The sequence below is a fragment of a genome, unplaced genomic scaffold, assembly GCF_019419815.1.
Source record: "Pyrus x bretschneideri cultivar Hongxiangsu unplaced genomic scaffold, Pyrus_bretschneideri_v1 Contig22, whole genome shotgun sequence".
Taxonomy (NCBI): domain Eukaryota; kingdom Viridiplantae; phylum Streptophyta; class Magnoliopsida; order Rosales; family Rosaceae; genus Pyrus; species Pyrus x bretschneideri.
The window spans coordinates 395653-418824 of record NW_025999524.1 but is presented as its reverse complement, the minus strand read 5'-3'; the positions used below and the strand labels follow the sequence as shown (position 1 = coordinate 418824).

General features: G+C 38.5%; 3 protein-coding genes and 3 non-coding genes across 6 annotated transcripts; 2 read left to right on the top strand and 4 right to left on the bottom strand.

The window, feature by feature from the left end:
* The first annotated feature begins 2565 nt into the window (after positions 1-2565).
* LOC125467847 (protein SIEVE ELEMENT OCCLUSION B-like) lies at positions 2566-6464 on the top strand. The gene is made up of 7 exons (XM_048584767.1): positions 2566-3242; positions 3362-3487; positions 3728-4179; positions 4310-4410; positions 4501-4640; positions 4972-5466; positions 5579-6464. The coding sequence occupies exons 1-7, from the start codon at positions 2649-2651 to the stop codon at positions 6230-6232; spliced, it is 2562 nt and encodes an 853-aa protein (XP_048440724.1). The 5' UTR covers positions 2566-2648; the 3' UTR covers positions 6233-6464.
* A 1115-nt stretch (positions 6465-7579) lies between these two features.
* On the top strand, positions 7580-11655 carry LOC125477533 (protein SIEVE ELEMENT OCCLUSION A-like). The gene is made up of 7 exons (XM_048584710.1): positions 7580-7961; positions 8086-8214; positions 8333-8784; positions 8864-8964; positions 9063-9202; positions 9306-9797; positions 9927-11655. The coding sequence occupies exons 1-7, from the start codon at positions 7686-7688 to the stop codon at positions 10575-10577; spliced, it is 2241 nt and encodes a 746-aa protein (XP_048440667.1). The 5' UTR covers positions 7580-7685; the 3' UTR covers positions 10578-11655.
* LOC125477893 lies at positions 10819-10904 on the bottom strand. The gene has a single exon (XR_007258764.1). It is a non-coding gene; the product is annotated as a small nucleolar RNA R11/Z151 (small nucleolar RNA).
* Positions 11186-11338, bottom strand: LOC125477894. The gene has a single exon (XR_007258765.1). It is a non-coding gene; the product is annotated as a small nucleolar RNA snoR137 (small nucleolar RNA).
* Positions 11656-12378: 723 nt separating the features above from the next.
* On the bottom strand, positions 12379-12450 carry TRNAT-UGU. Its single transcript has one exon. It is a non-coding gene; the product is annotated as a tRNA-Thr (tRNA).
* Positions 12451-19053: 6603 nt separating this feature from the next.
* On the bottom strand, positions 19054-20536 carry LOC125468287 (protein JINGUBANG-like). The gene has a single exon (XM_048584670.1). It carries the CDS (start codon positions 20519-20521, stop codon positions 19208-19210), a length of 1314 nt encoding a protein of 437 aa, XP_048440627.1. The 5' UTR covers positions 20522-20536; the 3' UTR covers positions 19054-19207.
* Positions 20537-23172: the final 2636 nt, after the last annotated feature.

The following is a 23172-nucleotide window of genomic DNA, read 5'->3' as shown; positions in this document are numbered from 1 at the left end:
CCACATTTACTGTCAAGACATACATCTCTTTTGAGTACATGTGTTCGTATAGTTTGGAGCCGGTTCGCCGTTCTTATACTCTTACGAATATAATCACCGTGACCAAACCCGGTGCCGACGATTCGTGATTTTCGCAAAACTAGCAGCCTTATCTTCAGGTTCAAGAACCTGAAGGCCAAGACGTGTTCCTTCCTCGGTCGCAGTTGCAAAATCAAGAAGTCAGTAGCGCGTTCAACGCAACATCAACAAATTTTACTCCTCGGCCGACGAGTTGGCATGCCCCGTATCAACCGAATGACATAATTAGCTCATTAATTACTCGGCATGCACGCCATGTAGACTTTGTAGTTTTTAGGAGTTAGTCAACAAAAAAATTACAAATTTTAAAATATAAATTTCCATCATTTTGAAAAACTTACATTTTGTCATCCAACATAGTGTTAAAGCATTCAAGTTCTGGATATTCAATGTGTTTTCGATGAACCAAAAAAGTGAAGAAAGACGAGGCCTATGGCTTACTATTCTTTCTATACCAAAAAAAAAAAAAAAAAAAGGAAAATTCTATTCACTACTATCCTAGAAAATTGATCTTCACAACCAGGCCCACATTTAAAAAATGAAACTCACTCAAGGAATATAATAAAAAAAATTTATCAAAACTTGAGTTTGAAGATCAATTTATCAGTTTTGTATAAGGACTTACATGATACAAATACATTGTTATAGTGACGTTCTATGCCAATGAAATAAAGATATGTGTAAGTTTTTGCCCACATGTTTTGATTTTATTAACATGAGAAGCCACGTAGCAGTATACTCGTGCCATATAAATTATTCTCATTTTGTATATTATGAACCCAACAGCCAACTTAGTGAACCTTTGGTTTTTCTGGACGAAAGAATGTAGTCCACGCCCCACAGCTAGTAGATTTCTTGAACGGTAATATTAGTAATAATATGACCTTTTATCTTGGATTTCTGGAGGCTTTTTTCCGTTCGTATCTTGTCATTCATATATAGCATAATATATAGCAACACTTTTCCTTTTTGTTTCGTACTGTATGTCAAGCAATCCCCTGGTCCCTCATGAGCATGATGAAAGTCTCGGAATCTATACGTCAACAAAAAAAAAAAGTTAGAAAATCAAGGAGAAAAAAAAAAGTTTGGGAAGCATCTCAAACGCAGGTGTTTTCGTTTTCTTTCCCTTCCAGAGTAGGATTTTTCAGTTGGCCACTAGCTCTAAATTTATATGCTTTTCTTTATTGGTAAAAGAACCAATAGCTTATTATACTTTTGAGTACAAAGGGCACCAAAACATATATTCAGACCAAAAGAAAAGGCACTAAACCATTTAAGTATAGAATATCAAATTACTGGTGGGATGAAGAAGGCAATGAACTTTCTAATTGCATTTTCTTCTTCCGTACGCTAAACTGGTTCCTTGGTTCTTCCTCACTTCTGCTTCTGGGTAATGCCAAAAGGCCAGTGATCCCAGCTGCTAGCTATCTATACTACTAGCTAACACTGAATTAACAAAATTAATAAATGATAGTATCAGTACCTCGTATTATACCTAACAAATTGGAAAATTCTAGCCCTAGAATAGCAAGACCATCTTGCTTTTTTATGTTGATCCAGATGACTTAAAGTATCAGATGAATTGAAGTATGAGAGAAACTTACATACAGCCAAAACGCTAGGTGATAAAGTTTCAAACCTATCACAGACCCTGAAGTGTTTTAATTTTCTTATATGACATTGCATGATTGGTTTGAAATACTACAGTCTACAACATTGGTGTTCGAATTGTAAGTTTTTTTTTTTTTTTTTTGAACAAGTGATATTATCTACACTAAGGAGAGGAGGTGGGCTTAGCTTCATAATGGGCTAGCAATAATGTGATTCAAACTCGTATTTGGCGAGAATCGAACCTAAAATCTCTCACTTACAAGTAAAAAGGAATACCACTAGACCGTAGTACTAAGTGGCGGAAGTTATTCTTCTAAAAAAAAAACAATCATGTATGAGATTTTTTACTTGCCAAATCATTCCAATCCCTAGTTCTTTTGGACATGAATTACAATTTGTAATGTCATACCCGTCTACATTTCGGTTCTGAGTCTAAACACAATGAGAGTCAACAATTAGAATAATTTTGATTATCATTTCAAGTAAACATGTTATATTTGTGTTGATGAATGCATGTAGTTATTCAGTAATAACAGTTCATCGAGTTACAACAAAACACTATACAACATGCGTGAATCATGTGTCTCACGGCATAGGCAAACTATATATGACAATAATATTCCTAGAGTAAGAATATCAGGATTGCCATGCATGTAACCTTTCGTGAAGGTGAAAAAAGATTTCGAATGCGACCAGACAAATTTATAGACAATCCCTTGTCTCTAAAGAATGAAAATATCAAATATTAGTCTTTACTGGCGCTTTTGGAGCAAACCCTAATGGAAGCAAGGTAGCAGCTACCACATATTGTTTTTGCCCTTCTTTTCTATCCATTTTAATTGCATGCATCAACTATATAAGCCCTAGCTAACTGGCTTGAACTGAAACCAATAAACATCGAAGTCATTTCTCTCCTGCCCATCCCCTCACAAGCAAGCTTACAGCCTCAACCTTTCGAAATGGCAGCTGCTCAGAATTATAATAACCCCCCTGCACCGGCTGCCCAGAATTACAATCCTGCCCCTATGCCAGCTGCGCAGAATTACAATCCTGCCCCTATGCCGGTTGCTCAGAATTACAATCCTGCCCCTATGCCGGTTGCGCAGAATTACAATCCTGCCCCTATGCAGGTTGCTCAGAATTACAATCCTGCCCCTATGCCGGTTGCCCAGAATTACAATCCTACCCCTATGCCGACGGCTCAAAATTACAATCCGGCCCGTGTGTCAGCTGCTCAGAGTTATAATGCACCCCAGGCACCAGGTGCTGAGAGTTATAATGCACCCCAGGCACCAGGTGCTCAGTATTACAATAAGCCCACCGCCGGAGGACGCAGAGGAGGAGACTACTATAACCGCCCGCTACCCAAAGATGGGCGTCGCTTTTCTTCAACAGCTTCTGATGACAGTATGCTGACCAACCAAATTCTGGCTAGTGACAAGTCTCATGCCCGTCCCTATGATGTCACTCTCCTTTCTTTGAAGCACATTCTTCAAACCGTCGACGTGATTCTGTCCCGCGTCACCCAACCTGACATCCACAGCACCGTCACGGTAAGTTTGGCTCTCACAATCGCACAAGAAATCACTTGGTAGAAATGTTATCGTCAATAATTTAGTTTTATAAACGGTATGTTGTTGCTCATAGCGTGAAATTGTTTGTGTCTAAATAGGGAGCACTAGTGCCGGGTACACATGCCGATGCTTTGGAGCATGAGAAGGCTTCCCATGCTATCATCAGTAGTCTCCCTGACAACTACGATGTTCCAACCAGCCTGTTTAATGCAATTTCCTGCGAGGTTTATAACATACATACTATAGCTTACAACTAAATGTGAACTTGTATCGCACGTTCAGACAACAATCAACTTGATTAATAATCTAGATTTTCAATCAATGAAAAAAAAAAAAACATTTTTCTCGCGATAGATAATGAGCACTATTGCAAAACAATCGGCATTATGGACAATTTGGTCCTCTAGTTGAACTTACAAAATAAGAGGCCTATTAATTGTCTTGGCACTTCAAATATGTGACAGATATTCTGCAAGTGGCTGTCTGGGGAAGATGCCAACAAGACAACCATGGACATATTAGACACAGTGCAACACTACGACTGGGATGAAAAGGTTGTGCTTGCCTTGGGAGCTTTTGCTGTGAAAGATGGTGAATACTGGCTTGTGGCTCACCTTTACACCACCAACCCTCTCGCCAAAGCGGTTGGGCAGCTTAAGCAAGTGCAAGAGATACTGGAACATGCCGGGACTCGTTTGAAGCCCAAGTTTGACGCCTACAACAATCTGGTTAGGGCCGTGCTCAATGTGACCAAGGGCATTGTTCAGCTACATGACCTCCACCGCAACCCCGTCATGACCACTGAAGCAGAGTCGGCGGCTACCACTGCTCTTATCCCCACAGCTGTTTACTGGACGATTCGGAGTATTGTAGTTGCTGCAACACAGCTTTTGGGGATCACTGGCATGGGCCCCGAGTAAGTACTCGTTCTTCTGAATGCATGTGTCTGGTTTATATCCATAGTCTGACAACATTAACATTATTTGGCAAGCAAGAAAACGCGATGTTAAAGTCATTATGTTTTCCGTTTATTTGGCTTCTATTAGGCATATGACAGAGGCATGGGAACTGTCTTCCTTGGCTCATAAGCTCGAAAACATACACAGCCACCTCAAGGAGAATCTCGACAGATTACTCGACATCATCAGTGAGTCTAGTTAACAAGTAGAGTTAGCTTAATTACCCTATATGTTTATGCAAATGCCTAGCTAGAGATTAATGGTCTGCTGTGATGCAGAGAGGAAGAAAGAAGAGCAAGAATTAAGTGAAATTTCTTACATCTTGGAATCACCACACATTGACAACAGCAAGCCTTTGAGGGTCCTGTTTTACAAGGATGATCAGCCTGCACTCTATGATTGCTACAACAAGAAGAGGGTTCGCTCTGAAATCTCACTTCTCTTCTATCCCTACAATAAATATATATATATATATATATATATATATAATCAATAGAATTGATCAACCAAGATCATTTTCAATATCATCAGGTCAACTAACCTTGATTAAAAAAAGTAATAAGGATATAGAAGAGCTGGATGACTGCATCAAGTACTTAATTTTTAATCAACTGAATTCTAATTTTTAATTAAACCATGCACTTTCCTTGCATTAAGCACATACTTGGAAGAAAGTTAATGTCAAAGTTATGATTTCAATGTTTAATTAACCAATTAACTCCCTCATACCCAATGTATACATCAAACAGGTTGACATTGATGTGCTGAAGAGGAAGGTTGTGATACTGTTCCTTTCGGACATAGACGTTGTCCACGAAAACGAGTACATGATTGTTCAGCAAATGTACTTGGAAAAACGGCAGAACCCAACCAGGACGGAGAGCCAGTATGAGGTTGTGTGGGTTCCGATTGTGGACATATGGACCGATGCCAAGTACCAGCAGTTCGAGGATCTTAGAAGGAACATGGAATGGTACACATTGTTCCACCCTTCGGTTGTCCCTAAGACTGTCATCAGGTACATCAGGAAGCAGGATAAATGGAACTATGGCAAGAAGCCTCTGCTTGTGGTGATGGACCCTCAAGGAAAAATAGTGCACACCAATGCTGTTCACATGATGTGTGTTTGGGGAAGCATAGCCTTCCCTTTCACTAGCAACAGAGAGAAATTACTCTGGGAGGAAGAGAAGGATTGGAGGATCGAGCTTTTGGCAGATGCTATCGATCAGAACCTAATTACCTGGGTATATCCATATTCGCTTTATAATATTTAATATTCGCTTCAGAATATTTACAGTTTGATAGCATAATATGTCACTTTATATTAGTACTAATTTTTGACACAACGTGTTTCAGATCACGGAAGGGAAATACATTTGCTTGTATGGCGGGGAAGATATAGATTGGATCAGAAATTTCACAAGGTCAGCCAAAAATGTGGCTCGGGAAGCTGGGATCCAGTTGGAATTGCTTTATGTGGGGAAAAGAAATCCTAAGGAGAAAGTGGTGAGGAACATCATGAACGTCATCCAAGCTGAGAAGCTAAGCTACACTCTTGAGTGGAGCCTTATCTGGTTCTTCTGGATGCGTCTCGAGAGCATGTGGCAATCCAAGGGACACCAGATGCAGTCTGAGGTTAGGTCTGGTCGAGTTAGGACCGACAACAAGAAGAATGATCCAGTGATGCAGGGGATCATATCGATGTTGAGCTTCGGTTCAAGTGACCGTGGATGGGCTGTGATTGGCGCCGGTTCATCAGAGATGGCTAAGGCTAATGGAGAGCACATGCATAGAAGTTTAAGCGAGTATAACTTGTGGAATAGAAGGGTGAACGAGATAGGGTTTGTGCCTGCACTGATTGAGTACTTGACTGGGGTTTATAAAGAAGCTCCACATCACTGCACCAGTCTCATATTGCCTGCCACCGGACTCATGCCTGAGACGGTGGCCTGCGCTGAATGTGGCCGCCTCATGGAGCGGTTCACCATGTTCCGCTGCTGCACTGATTGATCAGCTTCTGTTGCACCGGACCACAAGTCTGCTTTTTATGATACGTTGAGTTTCCCTACCTGATTGCAAGCTACTGTTGCTGCTTTTTACTAGTACTCGAAGTGCTATATTTGTGTATGACAATAAATGTGACACCTGAATTATGGCAGTGCATTAGGTGCCACCTACAGTGTGCTATCATATTATGATCCAGTATTATTGCTACCAACAAATTTCAATTATTCATTTTTAATTTGGGTCCATTTTAATAAGTTATTAGAGTACTGTTAGCATATTGATCTCGTTCACCAAATGATATGACAATTTTTTATTGATTTAAACCTGGATCCATTATTAGTTATTAACAAATAAAATATTTACACATCCTGACATATTATTTGGTGAACAAATTAGTGAATAAGTTTAACACTATAATTAATGTTACTATTGTCATTTTCCACTCCTAATTTGTACTAGAGGTGGAAGCATTGCCTCTCATGGCATGCATGGCTACATGTTAAGATTAACATATACGGATATGATGAAAAGTGGAGGCTAAAAAGTAGCTAATGAACCGAAGTAATTCGTTCATTAAAGAATTATCAGAGAGATAATCATAATAATTTAGTTTAGGGTTCTTTACTGGGGTCTATTTGACTTGAACAGTAGTTTAGCCGCCTAGCTTTGTATAGTCTGCCTTTAAAGTTATAGATTAATTAGCCCTAAATGACAATAATAAACAAATTAAGCAATTATCGGACAGAAGCTTATGTCTCTTGATCACTCCTGAATAAGAACTTATAATTCTTCACACAAGCTTCATGAGTCCGGAGATCATTGTTTAATCATTGTAGAATGTACGAACTTTACATCGGAAATTTGACAATATAAAGTATGAATGATTCTAATATTAACTATACATGAGGTTTTTTTGTAATAAAACCTAACACCTGATGTGCTATTTGATCAAATACAAGACAAAGATAGTATCAATGTAATTAGCGATAGATCGTAGATATGTATATTATTTCTTTTACATAGGCAATAACTAAATCCTTTCTCGTCTGAGATTTTAATTGAGATTGTTTATCTGTTAGCTTTGGAATCTACGATCTATCAACGTTTTCAGATAAATATTTGAAACTCGATGCAAACTCCGAATGCAACAAAAACAAATTTGCAAAGGTGAAAGAAGATACAGAATGGTGACAGTGCATCATGACGTCAGTAGATAAAAAGATATTCCTGGAGTAAGAATGTTTGAACCTTAATGCTAACTCTTTTTAGTTTAAACCCTAATGCAAGCAAGGTAGCAGCTTTACACTGTTGTTTTTTTTTTTTTTTTAACATTTGATATGCACCATGTAACTACTATATAAACCCTAGTTAGCTAATACCAACTGCAACCAACACAGTGAAGTCATTGCCGGTATCCTTCCATCCCCTCATAGCTTAGAAAGCCCGACCTTCGATAATGGCCCTGGTACCTCACAATAAGGCTGTCAACCCAACAAGCAGAGGAGCCGGCCATAATCGCCCTCCTCTGCTTAAACAAGGGCGTGACAGACATCGTCAATTTTCGACAACAGCAGATGACAGTGCGTTGGTCAACCAAATTATGCTGACTGATAAGTCTCATGACCATCCCTACGAAGTGCCTCCTCTTGCAGTCACGCAAATTCTTCAAACCATTGAGGCCATTCTTTCGCGCGTCACCAAACCTGAAATCCATGATGGCATTCTAGTCCCGGTCCGTCCGTGTCTAATTTTTTCGCTTAATTATGTACATAGATTCTGTAGCTGCTGCTAATTTAATTTCGTTACTTTGTTGCTGATCGATTATGTTGTTTCGATGTTGTTTGTGTGTGAATTAGGGAGCATTAGCACCGGCAGCTACACACGTGGATGCTTTGGAGCATGAGAAGACCCTTCATGCTAACCTGAGTACCCTCCACGACAGCGTTGATGTTCCACGCAGCGTGTTCAATGCAATTCACTCCAAGGTTTGCCTCTACATATGTACTTATTTTCCAATTGTGACGCAACATTATTCATAAGTGCGATTTCAATTGACAGTCTAACAATACGAACATGCCAATTTTGTTGATTGATGGGAAACAGTTAATGTGCACATTTGTGCAAGGGGAAGATGCAAACAAGACAACAATGGACATACTAGACATTGTGCAACACTACGATTGGGATGAAAAGGTGGTGCTTGCCTTGGGAGCATTTGCGATCAAAGATGGCGAGTTTTGGCTCGTGGCTCAGCAATACACCACCAACCCACTCGCCAGAGCGGTTGGACAGCTTAAGCAACTGCAAGAGATCTTGGAACGTGCGGGGACTAGTTTGAAAACGAAGTTCGATGCATACAACAGTCTGGTTAGGGCCATTTTCAAAGTGACCAAGACCATTGTTCACTTACAGGAGATTCACAACGATCCCCAATTAAGCCCCGAAATCAAAGCTACAGCTGCCACTGCTCAGACCCCCACAGCAGTTTACTGGACAATTCGGGCTATTGTAGTTGCTGCATCACAACTTCTGGGAATCACAGGCTCAGAGCCAGAGTAAGTTGTTTTGTGGCATGCTCTAATTTGTTCGAGAACAAAACTATTTGGACCACCTCAAATGACTGTGTTGTATCAGGTACGTGACAGAGGCGTGGGAACTATCATCTCTGGCCCATAAGCTCGAAAACATATTCGATCACCTTGAAGATATCCTCGACAGATTACATCAACTTATCTGTGCGTGTTAACCTAAAAAAGATACAGAGTATTAACACTTGTTAGGCCTGTCCTGTATAAATTGTTTATATAACTAAATAATTGATTATGTGATGCAGGGAAGAACAAAGAAGAGGAAGCTTTCAACACAATCGCGCGCATCTTGGAAACACCACACATGGATAACTCGAAGCCTCTGAGGGTTTTGTTTTACAAGGATGATCAGCCTGCACTATATGACGGCTACAACAAGAAGAGGGTTGGCTTTAAAAACCTCACATTCTTTTCTCTTCTCGGAGCGACTATGTTTTGAATGTCAGCGACTCTGTTCCCCAATTAATTGAAAACTTTCTGAAATACAGGTTGACATTGATGTGCTGAAGAGGAAAGTAGTGATTCTGTTCATCACAGACCTAGACGTTGTCCACGAAAACGAGTACATTATTGTCCTACAAATGTACTCGGAAAAGCTACAAAACCCTACAAGGCCGGAGAGCCAATACGAGGTTGTGTGGGTTCCAATTACGGATGCATGGACTGAAGCCAAGTACAAGCAATTCGAGAGTCTAAAAGATAGCATGCAATGGCACACCGTGTTCCTCCCTTCTGTAGTGTCTCCGATTGTGGTCAGGTACATCAGGGACCCGAGGAAGTGGAATTTTGCCAAGAAGCCTCTGCTTGTTGTGATGGATCCTCAAGGCAAAATTGTGCACCAGAATGCTGTTCACATGATGTGCATTTGGGGAAGCATTGCCTTCCCTTTCACTAACCAGAGAGAGAGATTGCTTTGGGAAGAAGAAACCTGGAGGATCGAGCTTTTGGCTGATGCCATTGATCCGAACTTAAGTACTTGGGTACATACTATTCTATCGTATTTGCATCTTATGCTACTACTAGACTGAATATGAATCATTGTTTAAGATGCTGCATCTAAAAATGTGCAATCCGGATTCTTGAATATGTGATTTTTGCATGAATTTCAGATTACGGAAAAGAAGTACATTTGCTTGTATGGCGGAGAAGACATAGAGTGGATCCGAAACTTCACGAAGGCTGCAAGAAACGTGGCTGTTGAAGCCAACATTCAGTTGGAAATGCTATATGTGGGGCGGAGCAAGCCTAAGGAGAACGTGGTGAAGAACATCATGAACATCATCCAAGCTGAGAAGCTAAGCCACATCCTTGACTTGAACCTCATTTGGTTCTTCTGGATTCGTCTCGAGAGCATGTGGCAATCCAAAGGACAACTTCTAAGTGAGCAAGGCAAAACCCATTCCCCAACTGATCCTTTGAAAAGCGATCCTATAATGCAGGGGATCATATCGATGCTGAGCTTTGGCTCGAGCGACCGCGGATGGGCAGTGATCAGCCAAGGCTCCCCAGTCATGTCCAGGGCAAATGGAGAGCACATGTTGAAAAGCTTGGGGGCGTTTAAAGACTGGAAAAATAGGTCATCTGAAGTAGGGTTCATTCCAGCCCTGAATGAACACCTAGAAGGGGTGCACAGACAAGCTCCACACCACTGCACCAGTCTTATTTTGCCTGCAACCGGAATCATGCCCGAGACGGTGCAGTGCGCTGAGTGCGGCAGACTTATGGAGAGGTTCTCCATGTTCCGCTGCTGCCTCGATTGAGCTTGAGCTCAAAAGGCACCAGTTTGATTTCTACTTACATTCGTTTACATATTTATATGCTGCTGCTACTTACCTTATTGGTGTGAATGTAGTGCGTGTTGCTTTACAATATTTGTATCTTCCACTTCAACTTTTATTTTCGGTTATCCCACTCCCGTTCTCTCTTTCTGCATATCTCCTGTACTCTCACTTGCGTTAAATCAAATGAACAGAGCGATTACCAAAAAAAATACAAACTTAGGGACTTCAGTGTGCGTAACATTGAGATCATTGGCACTAAGGTCTCACTGAAATCCGCTAAGATATTAAAAATTTCATCATGAGCCCAATTTGGAGGAAAAATATTGGATCATGCGATCTCGTTTCCTGTCCGACCATTCAAAATCAACCGGCATATCAAAAGCAAAAACACAAGTGGTTAACCTTACAACAAAGATGAAGGATTGATTGAGGTGAGCTCAGAGACATCCCTTAATAATCAGCTTCTGGTTCTACTAATTACCAGATCAGAACTACAGCCAAGGGTTTGATTCATCGTCACTGCTCAATTATTTTCAAATTTCATAAAAAAATTATTTCAAAAAGTTAACAAAATAATAATAATAAATAAATGTACCAGGAGACAGGTAACACAGTGCAAAAGCAAGAAGCAGACACGGTGCTGTTTAATACTGGTAATTCGTAATTTTAATCTATGCTTCGGAAACTAGAACATCCCCAATCCAATCGAAATTTACAGGGCGTTCACCATATGAAGCAACAACCACCACCTCCCCCGACAAATTAAGCTACAAAAAACAAAAACACCGACAGTGATTTGTAAGACAATGTCTCGACTCCGGCCCAAAACCAGACAGCAGTCTACGACCATTTCGAAAAATGCGTAGCTGCTTTTTTTGATGAATTTGGGATGGAAATCGAAGCTGATTTACGCTTCCGTTGACACGTCCTTCTGGAATTATAAACCAGCTGATGAACGTAACGCCTATCAGAAGCGACCCACAAACCCTAAACCCTAATGCATAAAACCCCTAATGAATATAAACTAATCGAAATCGAAATCGATATCGAAGCGCAAGTGTAAACAGGAAGGAGCAGCGGCGTTAGGGTTGAAGAACGCTGGGGCGGGATTTTATAGAAGAACGCGGCGGATTGGACGTCCAACACAACCCCTTTGTTTTTGTGGTATATAACGAAAATGCCATTGGGGCCGTGGAAGGAAGCTCTGTTGTGGGTCTGGGCTTAGTTATGGGACTTGGTTGGGATGGGCTCGAGTTTGTGGGATTAGGCCATAAATTTTAAGGAAACGGACCCACAATTTATTCACTACACGTATTCCTTTTTCTTTTTCTTTATATATACACACAACGAAATATTTAGGGGCGGACAAATAATTGCTATCAAATTCTAGTACGTGAATTCGAACTTAAAATATTTTATTTAAAAGTGCGAAAGAATATACATATTCCTTTAAAACTTATGGAGAAGTGAAAAACCATTGAAGGTTTGAATGGCCTACCTGACCTACGCCACCCAGGCGAGGTTTGAATGGCCCATCTCATCAAAAGGATAAATTTTTTGTTGCGATGGGAATACAAGTGGTACACCACGTGCTTTAATAAAAGTGGTGAAAAATTTTATTTTTTAAATTATTAACTTTTTAGCACGCACATCTCATCATTTGTATGATGACATAGAGAAGTGGGAAAACTCCCCTGCACTCATCCTGCACACAACCTCGCATTTGCGCAACTGAGTCAGGAACTCAAGCAAGACAGAAACAAATGAAAATAATAAAAAATGCCCCCATGCAGGATCGAACTACAGACCTTCAGTTTACAAGACTGACGCTCTACCACTGAGCTATAGGGGCGTGCTGTTGTCAATTCCGAACTTAATTTAATTACCTTGGTATCCTGCTGACACTTTCAGAACGGAAAACTGGTGAGTGATATGCAAGTCAACAGAGGCCCACTTGGTCGAGGCTTTAGCTTTTGTGTCTGCTGAATTATCAAACAACGGTGGGGAAAAGCACAAGCACTACTAGTACATATTAGATGTGAGAGAGCCCGGTTGAAAGTTGAAACTCGACAGAGACAGTGACCTTGTTCGCCTGCATGCAACGTTCAGAAAAACTGGGACATAAAGAATAATAAGGCTACTACTTGAATTGTTAGTGGATAAGAGTTTTAAAAGGAAGGGATATCCTGATCATCTGCTGTGACATAGTGGAGAACACTGCTCTCATCATGTATCTGGAAACAGTAATGAAAAGGTTAAATGGATGAGGTTTCTGTCAATGTCTCAAACCTAGAGGAATATTACTAATGGTGCACTGCACCCTCACTTAACTACAAACAAAATAATGTTACATATCCAATGATCTCTTACACTTAAGGAGTTATTATTTTTACTTGTAAATTATAGTCTGATATATATATGATGATAACTCATTAAAATCACCAAAAAAAAATTCACTCGTACGTGTCAAATTGTATTTTTCTAGAGGAAGAGAAAATATCTTACATATGAGCAGGCAAGTATATCTTTTCCTCCTCATATCCTGTAAAGAGGCCAACAACTCAAATGCTAGTGAATTGGCAGGAGATCACAAATTGGTTACTAGGGTTTGTCTCCTTGATTCTGAAGGAATTAAAGTTCTGGCTCTCACTAGTGACTACTTTCTCTTAATTTCTCTTTTATAGAACAACATTGTTAATTGTCTTCATATGTTTGCACAATACATTTAAAATATATCTTGACAATTACAATGGAAAAAAAACCTAACACAATACACCTTTAGGGACGCGTAGCGTCCGTGATGCAAAAATGTCTCTCGCATGCACGTTAGTGCGTGCGGAGAGGCTAGTACAAAATAAAATGTAAAATAGCACATTGCCACCCGCATGAACATGCGACAAGAGACTTGTATTTTAGAATGGTTATCCTCTCTAGTGGCGTATTAATCCAAGCATTATGTTCAAGGAGGGGAATTTAACTAAGACCTCTTGTTTTAAGAGACATAGCTATGGCTACTTAGCTAAACTCCAAACTACAAAATCCAACCAAGGCCTCAACATTATTACAAAATGCTTGTGTCCCAAAATCCAACCAAGGCCTCAACATTATTACGAAATGCCTGTGTACCTCCCCCCCGCCCCCCCCCCCCCCCGGGGCTCCCTCCCTCCCTCCCACTAACAAACATTTACTGTCCAAACATCATAATTCAAACCGTTCACTCTGTTTATCATCATCAAAAAATCATACGTGCAAAAATCATGTAATTTGAAGATCATTTAGTCATCTATACGTGTTAAATCAATCAAATGTTTTGGTAACACATAGCTCATGAAGAACCGTCTATTATTTTATGCATATGAATGATTAAAAGATCTCAAGTTGAATATTTTTTTTGCATATATGATACTTAGATGATGATAAAGAGAATGAACGTTTCCAATTATGATGTCCAAAAAGTTCGTTAATTGTAAATGAGGGACAAATAAGTCCCTCTTAAAGCAGCGCCACAAGCATTATCCTTCTTAATATTCATTCGTTAGGATAATACTTCTCAATTTAGTTTCGATCTAAATTGAGTTTAAATATAAATTAATTGGTGATGTTTAATCGCCCTTCTTTTACAAAAAGACAATGAGGAGACAACTTGCGATTAATTTATGAAGTGGTCTAGTAACATTGTACGTAAAGAAAACTAAGAGAATTAGACGAAACTGAGATTGATGAACTACTAAACCACCACCTAATTAAGCCTCAAATGATTAATTTTTAATTTTTTTAGTTAAAACGATAGCGGCTTTATTCATTTAAACATAAGTACAGTTAGAAATTAAGACATCAAAAATTAAATTTGGCGGTTCATCAAACCAAAAAGAATACGAAAGGCTCAAATGACTAATAGATACGTGGATTGCGTGTAAAACCAAATGTATTCATTTTTCTATAAAACAACCCAGAGTTTCAGATGTACTTCACCAATTAACAATGAGTAATTTTGTGCAACTCTACTAACTTAATCTTTAATTAAGTGATCTTAATTAAGTAATTGGAACAAATTAAGACGCAATTCAAGAGGAGACGCAAATGCGTGCCTTGTGATATGGAATGCACGCCGGTTGGTTTGCACATCTAATTTCCCAAACGATATATGCATGAACACAATCACTATGGTAATTGACTAATTGACAAAAAATTTGGTAATTGACTAATTGACAAAAAATTGGTAATTGACTAATTGTAGTTAAAGTTAGTTAAAATAAAGTAATCCTAGGGAAACATATTAGTAACAAGCTCTCTTAAACATTGATTGGTTGATTAATAGCGTTCTCCCGCCCGCGGGTTAATCATATGGATTAACAAAGTGTTTTTTTGTCTTCATATGGTGAGGCCTTGGAGTCTTCTTCCAGCTCCTCAATATATTATTCTTTCAAATCAATTGAGAATAATCTAAAGTTTAGGGTTACGAGTTAAACTAGAGTTTTATTTGTTTTGAGTTTTAAGGTTTTGTGTCACATCCTAGGCCCGCTCCACCACCGTAGCATGATATTGTCCGTTTTGGGCCCTGACCACGCCCTCAGACTAGAACTTCCTAGTGCGTCACCCATCATGGGAGCGCTACTCGCTTAACTTTGGAGTTCCTACGGAACCCGAAGCAAGTGAGCTCCCAAAAGACCTCGTACTAGGTAAAGATGGGAATACACATATAAGGCCCACAGGATCCACTCCCCTAGACGATGTGGGATGTTACATTTTGGCTACAAGTTATGTTTACATTTAGTGACATGGGCTTTATAGTGCAGATATTGTCTGTTTTAGTTATGCACTTTTGCTATATTTTAGTTTTTTTTTTTTTTTTTTTTTTTTTTTAACGTTGTTATTAATGGTAAGAGAAGGGGGAAAGGGGTAGAGTTTGAACTCGAAATACAGTGAGTTGAAATGGAAGATTAGAGTAAGCTTGGTTTCTTATGGTTATTACTTTTACTGTTTGGTGATGATGCACGTTTGAAGTTTATCTAATAAGAATCGTTTTTTTTAATAAAATAATAACAAAAATTAAAACTAGGGCACTTCCATTATGAATTGAATGCTTAATTTAATTGGAATTACACGATTAAATAGTGTTTTATTTTGTAGATTTTCACTTCCTTGATTCAAACCTTATAAATTGTACATGATTTGGATCACATTTGAGGGGTATCCACTATCTGGTCTTATAAATAAATAAAAATGAAGACATCTTCATTAAATTGATGACTAATAAAGTCACATATATTACATAAAATCACAGAAGTCGTCATCTGCTTCATGCAACAACATAGAAAAACCATTCTACATATAACAATGAACTAGTCCCAAAAAATAATACAATTCATAAGAAAATAAACTACAAAAGAGACTCCATTAAAAAAATAAAAAAAATAAAAGAGACTTGAAGATGCTGTAATCACATTGCTAATCAATCATCTATTGTATTTATAATAAATGATATGTATGTTGGATACTTACAGCACAAGTAATAAAAGTTCTTTTATAAATGTTGTGCCAATATTTGGCTGACATTTAGTTCCTTTTAATCCCTTGCATGTTAAAGATTTTAATTGTTTCTTGATATACGCGATAAAAACAATAAGTAACTGAGATAAATATTAATATTACTGAGTATCACAAAGCAAACAAAGTATATACATATATGAACTTGGAACAATCAATTTAAATCCTATCGGATTGGTTAAAAATGCTTTTGTAAAGGGTTACAACTTACAACCAAAGACACTAATTGTCCTAAGGCTGGTAAATCGACACTACAAAAGAGATGATAGCAAAGCAAATTCTAATTGGTATTAGAGTCTAAAAGAAGGTTTCCTAAAGTTCTAAGGTCTTGGTTTCGAAGTGGTTTTTTGGTAAGGTAAAATAAATTAAACAAGTAAAACGTATAGACCTTTTGGTTTGAAAGCTTGTAGTCTATTTCGTTGAATGATTTGAGTGTATTTTGCTTCAAGTCTTTTAACTCGTTTATATAGAATTCCAACTGCTTTCCTTGATCACTAATACGAACTCCTTGAAAAAGACTTGGGATTACTTTTCAGAAAGTGATGCGACGATGGGAACGTAATCTAAAATATCGAGGCAGAGGCATAACCAAGACGGTAATCTTGTTAATCCTGAGATGACCTTTCCTCCAAATTGCAAAGACTTTGAATTCAATGCCCCCATCGGTCGAGAGAGAGAGAGAGAGAGAGAGAGAGAGAGAGAGAGAGAGAGAGAAATGAGTCCGGCATCTTTGACAAGTCAAAAAGTATTTGTGATTCCTCGTTGCTGATTCAAAACTCAGGTACAAGAATATTTCTAGGGTAAACAATAGTTGCTATGGTGAGGCCTTGGAGTTAATCACATGGATTAACAAAGTGTTTTTTTGTCTTCATATGGTGAGGCCTTGGAGTTAATCACATGGATTAACAAAGTGTTTTTTTGTCTTCACATGGTGAGGCCTTGGAGTCTTCTTCCAGCTCCTCAATATATTATTCTTTCAAATCAATTGAGAATAATCTAAAGTTTAGGGTTACGTACGAGTTAAACTAGAGTTTTATTTGTTTTGAGTTTTAAGGTTTTATGTCACATCCTGGGCCCGCTCCACCATCGTAGCATGATATTGTCCGTTTTGGGCTCCGACCACGCCCTCAGACGAGAACTTCCCAGTGGGTCACCCATCATGGGAGGGCTACTCGCTTAACTTCGGAGTTTCTACGGAACCCGAAGCCAGTAAGGTCTCAAAATGCCTCGTACTAGGTAAAGATGGGAATACACATATAAGGCCTATAGGATCCACTCCCCTAGACGATGTGGGATGTTACATTTTGGCTACAAGTTATGTTTACATTTAGTGACATGGGCTTTATAGTGCAGATATTGTCTGTTTTAGTTATGCACTTTTGCTATATTTTAGTTTTTTTTTTTTTTTTTTTTTTTTTTTTTTTTTAAACGTTGTTATTAATGGTAAGAGAAGGGGGAAAGGGGTAGAGTTTGAACTCGAAATACAGTGAGTTGAAATGGAAGATTAGAGTAAGCTTGGTTTCTTATGGTTATTACTTTTACTGTTTGGTGATGATGCACGTTTGAAGTTTATCTAATAAGAATCGTTTTTTTAATAAAATAATAACAAAAATTAAAACTAGGGCACTTCCATTATGAATTGAATGCTTAATTTAATTGGAATTACACGATTAAATAGTGTTCTATTTGGTAGATTTTCACTTCCTTGATTCAAACCTTATAAATTGTACATGATTTGGATCACATTTGAGGGGTATCCACTATCTGGTCTTATAAATAAATAAAAATGATGACATCTTCATTAAATTGATGACTAATAAAGTCACATATATTACATAAAATCACAGAAGTCGTCATCTGCTTCATGCAACAACATAGAAAAACCATTCTACATATAACAATGAACTAGTCCCAAAACATAATACAATTCATAAGAAAATAAACTAAAAATGAGACTCCATTAAAAAATAAAAAACATAAAAGAGACTGGACTTGAAGATGCTGCAATCACATTGCTAATCAATCATCTATTGTATTTAGAATAAATGATATGTATGTTGGATACTTACAGCACAAGTAATAAAAGTTCTTTTAATGTTGTGCCAATATTTGGCTGACATTTAGTTCTTTTTAATCCCTTGCATGTTAAAGATTTTAATTGTTTCTTGATATACACGATAAAAACAATAAGTAACTGAGATAAATATTAATTTTACTGAGTATATCACAAAGCAAACAAAGTATATACATATATGAACTTAGAACAATCGATATAGAAATCTTATTGGATTGGTTAAAATTGCTTTATGTAAAGGGTTACAACTTACAACCAAAGACACTAATTGTCCTAAGGCTGGTAAATCGACACTGCAAAAGAGATGATAGCAAAGCAAATTCTAATTGGTATTAAAGTCTAAAAGAAGGTTTCCTAAAGTTCGAATGTCTTGATTTCGAAGTGATTTTTTGGTAAGGTAAAATGAATTAAACAAGTAAAACGCATAGAGCTTGTGGTTTGAAAGTTTGTAGTCTATTTCGTTGAATGATTTGAGTGTATTTTGCTCCAAGTCTTTTAACTCGTTTATATAGAATTCCAACCGGCTTTCCTTGATCACTAATATGAACTCCTTGAAAAAGACTTGGGATTTCTTTCCAGAAAGTGATGCAACGATGGGAACGTAATCTAAAATATCGAGGCAGAGGCATAACCAAGACGGTAATTTTGTTAATCCTGAGATCGACTTTCCTCCAAAATGCAAAGACTTTGAATTCAATGCTCCCATCGGTCGAGAGAGAGTGAGAGAGATGAGTCTGGCATCTTTGACAAGTCAAAAAGTATTTGTGGTTCCTCATTACTGATTCAAAACTACCCCAGAATAGTTGCTAATTACCAAAAACACGTCTGAAAGACTTGAGCAAACCAAATGATTATGGTATTTACGTACCATGTAACAATTATCTAACAAATCACATCTCTATCCAAAATTTAAAAAACAAATCACATCCACAAAAAACCAGATTATGATCGCATTAAGTTTTACGTAAATTGTAATTAATCTAATTAATTACATTTGCAACTCAGACAGTAAGCCCGGCGAACTGTTCACGTTCGAAACCGAGACATGCCACACCTTCACTTCTCCATCCAAGCTCCCACTATAAACCGTAACGACGCCGCTTGACTCTTCGTCTTTAACCGCCACCAACGACTTCACCGGCTTCACGTGCCCCTCCAAAACCGCCAAACAACAAAAACTCCCGTCCTCGCCACGCTGCCACACCCTCACTGTCCGATCAGCCGATCCACTGAACAACAAATCCCCGACGTTGATCATACACAGTATAGCCTTCCGGTGACCTCTCAGAGCCCCCGTCACCGCCATGTGGTTAGCGCTGTCCTCCCTCTCCCACACCAGGATCGAACGGTCGCAAGCCCCTGAAAACAGCACCGATCCGTCGTCGTTTAGGGCCAAAGCGTTCACCGCTGACTTGTGCTTCTCCAGAGTCGCCACCAACACGTGGCGCTTCTCCCCGAACGGTTTGGCCCATACCCGTATCCGACAATCGGCCGATCCGGTGTACACCGTCCCGTCGTTCGATACCGCCACCGCGTTCACGGCGTCCTCGTGCGCCTTGACGGACTCAAGGCAGCGGAGATCCGAGTCCCGCCAAATCTTCAGGCTCTTGTCCCAGGAGACGGAGTAAATCAGGCCATTGTTGACGGCGATGCCGGTGACGGCGTCGGCATGCTGGATCCAGAGGCATTTCTTGTGGCGGCGGACGGTGACGTAGTTCTTGGGAAGTACGAAACGGCGCAAACGATCATTGACGGTGGGAAGGGAGTTTAATAGCTTGTGCCGTTTGCCCACCGTCAACTGCCAGACTCGTATTTTGGAGTCCTGGTGTGAAGTGAATATATTGCGGTTGGAAAAATTAACGGATTTAACGGAGCCCGAGGAGGCATCGTCGGCGTTGAATGAATCGTGAAGCGCATGGGTCGTCCGATCATAGACGTTGATCTCGTGGCCGGATGCGGCGTAGAGAAGGTTGTGGTGGATGGCGAGGCAGGTGATGGGGAGGGAGGGGCGGCGGGGCCTGAGAGTGGCGAAGCAGAGGTGGGAGACGGAGAGGTCGAGGGCGTCTAGAGGGGAGAGTTTCTGGAGGGAGACGACAGATGGCAGCGTCTGGAGGGAGAGGTTGCTTTGGAGGCTGCTACTGCTGGTGTCGCTAGCGCTAGTGCTAGTGCTGGGAACATCAGAGGTGCTGCTCGTGTCGGAAGTTTCGAGTTTCGTCGGAGATGGTGAGGTCTCAGGTTTGGAGAATGGGATGGTGGATTCGCTGTTGGCGGAGCAGATGGCTAGCCAGGATCGGAACCTCATGGCGTCGTCGGTGATAGAAAAGCTGAGTCGAACTATGTATATGGTCTATATATAGGCAAAGAAGATTTTGGACTTTGGTGTGTGGGATGCCGCGTGGAGGGCGGGAGGAGAAGTAAATGACGAAAGGGAAGGGTGCGATCGGTACGAGACCCGTCTGTTCGATGGAGGACGAGTTTCGCCGGGAGGGGTATGTTGGTAATTTTATGGGGTAAAGAAGTGGGGTCCATCCACTGGGCAATACGCGTCTGTGGACAACAAGGAAGAGGCTGGCTTTGCCAATTGGCAGTTGCTTTTTTTTTGGGGCGGGGGGAGGAAGATGCTAAAGCCGGAAAGCGAGGTTTCTTGTTCAACCAAGTCGGCTTAGGGCTATCCTATGCATGTCTGAGCAGCGACCATGATCATGCAATTGACTCGGAGAAGTTTCGGCATGACTGTTTTATTAAGGTAGTTTTATGTCGAGTGAGATTATCGCAAGTCGAGTGTGACCAAAATATATAAAAGTTACATATTTTAGTGAGTTTTTCTCTTTAATGAGAAAGAAGCAAATGTATTTTATGACATTTTGCATGTCTTACATTGTCACGTGTTGTGAACATCTACTCATAAATGTAGTCGTAAGTATATCAACTAATAATATTATAGGTCAGTGTGATGGTCGGACTTATTAGAGACAATGTTTATTCAACATCTATTGTCTCATAAAAATTCGAATCCTTAATTATAAAATTACCATCGAACAACTTTATATACGGATTTTTCGGGACGTTAATGTTGTTTTCAGTCCCAGTGTAGGACATACATATATCTATTCCAATTTCCAACCGAGCCGGATAATTTAAAATAAACATAAAGTATGCAGTAGTTTTCAGGGATGTTTGAAACATTGTGTTGAACGAAAGTCGCTATGCAAGAAAAAACAAAGTCATGACTATTTAAGGAATGCTGCTAAGTAAGCCAGGTAAGATTCAAATATGAGATTAGTTTCTTAATCACGCTTGTTATCAGATGACTCGTTCCTTGTAATTTGCAGAATATTAAAATGCCACTTGCGCTGTAATAATCTATCGTTCTAGGAAGAATTATTCGTTTGATTAGAGTACAAAGTATAAGTCGCAAGAATTACAGTGACAACTGCCAAGATCCCTTCTCTATTTACACAAAAATCAGATCGAGGCATATTGTTGTTTTGTTTGCTGAAATTTAGTGGATATTCTCTTGGGAATATTGTCTCACGGTCGTCTTTTATATTTATATATTTATAAAGAAAGAATGATAATTCTTACTGAAAATTTGATATTACCCCTTGAAACTATATTTTCCTCTACTAAAACCCATCTGCTTTTGTTTTCTTGAATAAAGCCCATTGACTAGCCTCCAATTAAACAAATTCTTTAATTAAGTTTGACTTTTCAAATTGTGTATTTTTTGAATGCCTAAACTACCCCTATTAATACTTGGATGAGGTTTTTGGATCAGTTACTTGTTATATCCATTTAATTAATTTTATATATTTTACAAAATAATTCATGCCATTCATTGTATATTCAATGTATTAACTTTCAAATTGTTATACCGTGCCAATTGAAAAATAATAATACTAATTTCATAATTTTGTGCATTACATATATAAGTTAATTTACCTACGAACACAACAATAAACCTAAAACAGCTTCGGCTAATATTCCAATCCCTAATACACAAAACAAAAGCTATATGTTCCGCACAATTCTTACCTACAAAATAGTCTAATTTACCTATTACATCAAACCAAAATTTAAAGGGTCTAGTTTACTTTCAAAATGTTCTAATTTACCTACATGATTTATGTGCATTAGATTAAAAGTTTATTTAATTGCCTACAAGTATAAACCCACAACATTCGAACATTATCTAATATCACTAATTTTTTTTTTTTTTGGAATAGGTAAATTAATTTAAATGTAGGTAAATTAGTATAATATTAATAAGTAGGTAAATTAATTTAAATGTAGGTAAATTAGTATAATATTTTATAAGTAGGTAAATTAATTTAAATGTTGGTAAATTAGTATAATATTTGTATGTAGGTAATTACATGATTCAAAATGCAGGTTTATTAGTATAATATTTTATAAGTAGGTAAATTAATTTGTATGTAGGTAATTACATAATTCAAACAATATTATTTTTTCCGTACAAGATTGTCTTTCTCTTTTAAATTTGGTAAATTAATTTATATATGTTGCTAATATTTATGATACAAGAAAGGTAAAATATCCATATGGATTTAATTGCTCATCATAATTAGGATGAGTAATAACATTTATTGACCAAATTAGGATTCTATGGCATAAGTTGTAATTGTATTGTAATAGTTGGTCATATATTTGTCTACATGGTAGGCTATTTGAAATTTGGGTTTTATTTGAATGTTTAAATTTAGATGGGTTTTTATTTGGAAAATAAGAGTTTCAAGGGTCTATATCTAAAGAACCCTAATTCTTATCCGGAAAATGATAAGACAATACTAAAACGAAAGACGAAACTTTACGCTTGCTATATGTATATTGTTAAGGTATTCTCAGTCTGAAAGGATAAATATATGTACAATTATCTTTGCCTTAGATATTTGTACAGTTACTCAACTTTGTAACACTTCCCCCTAGTTCTTT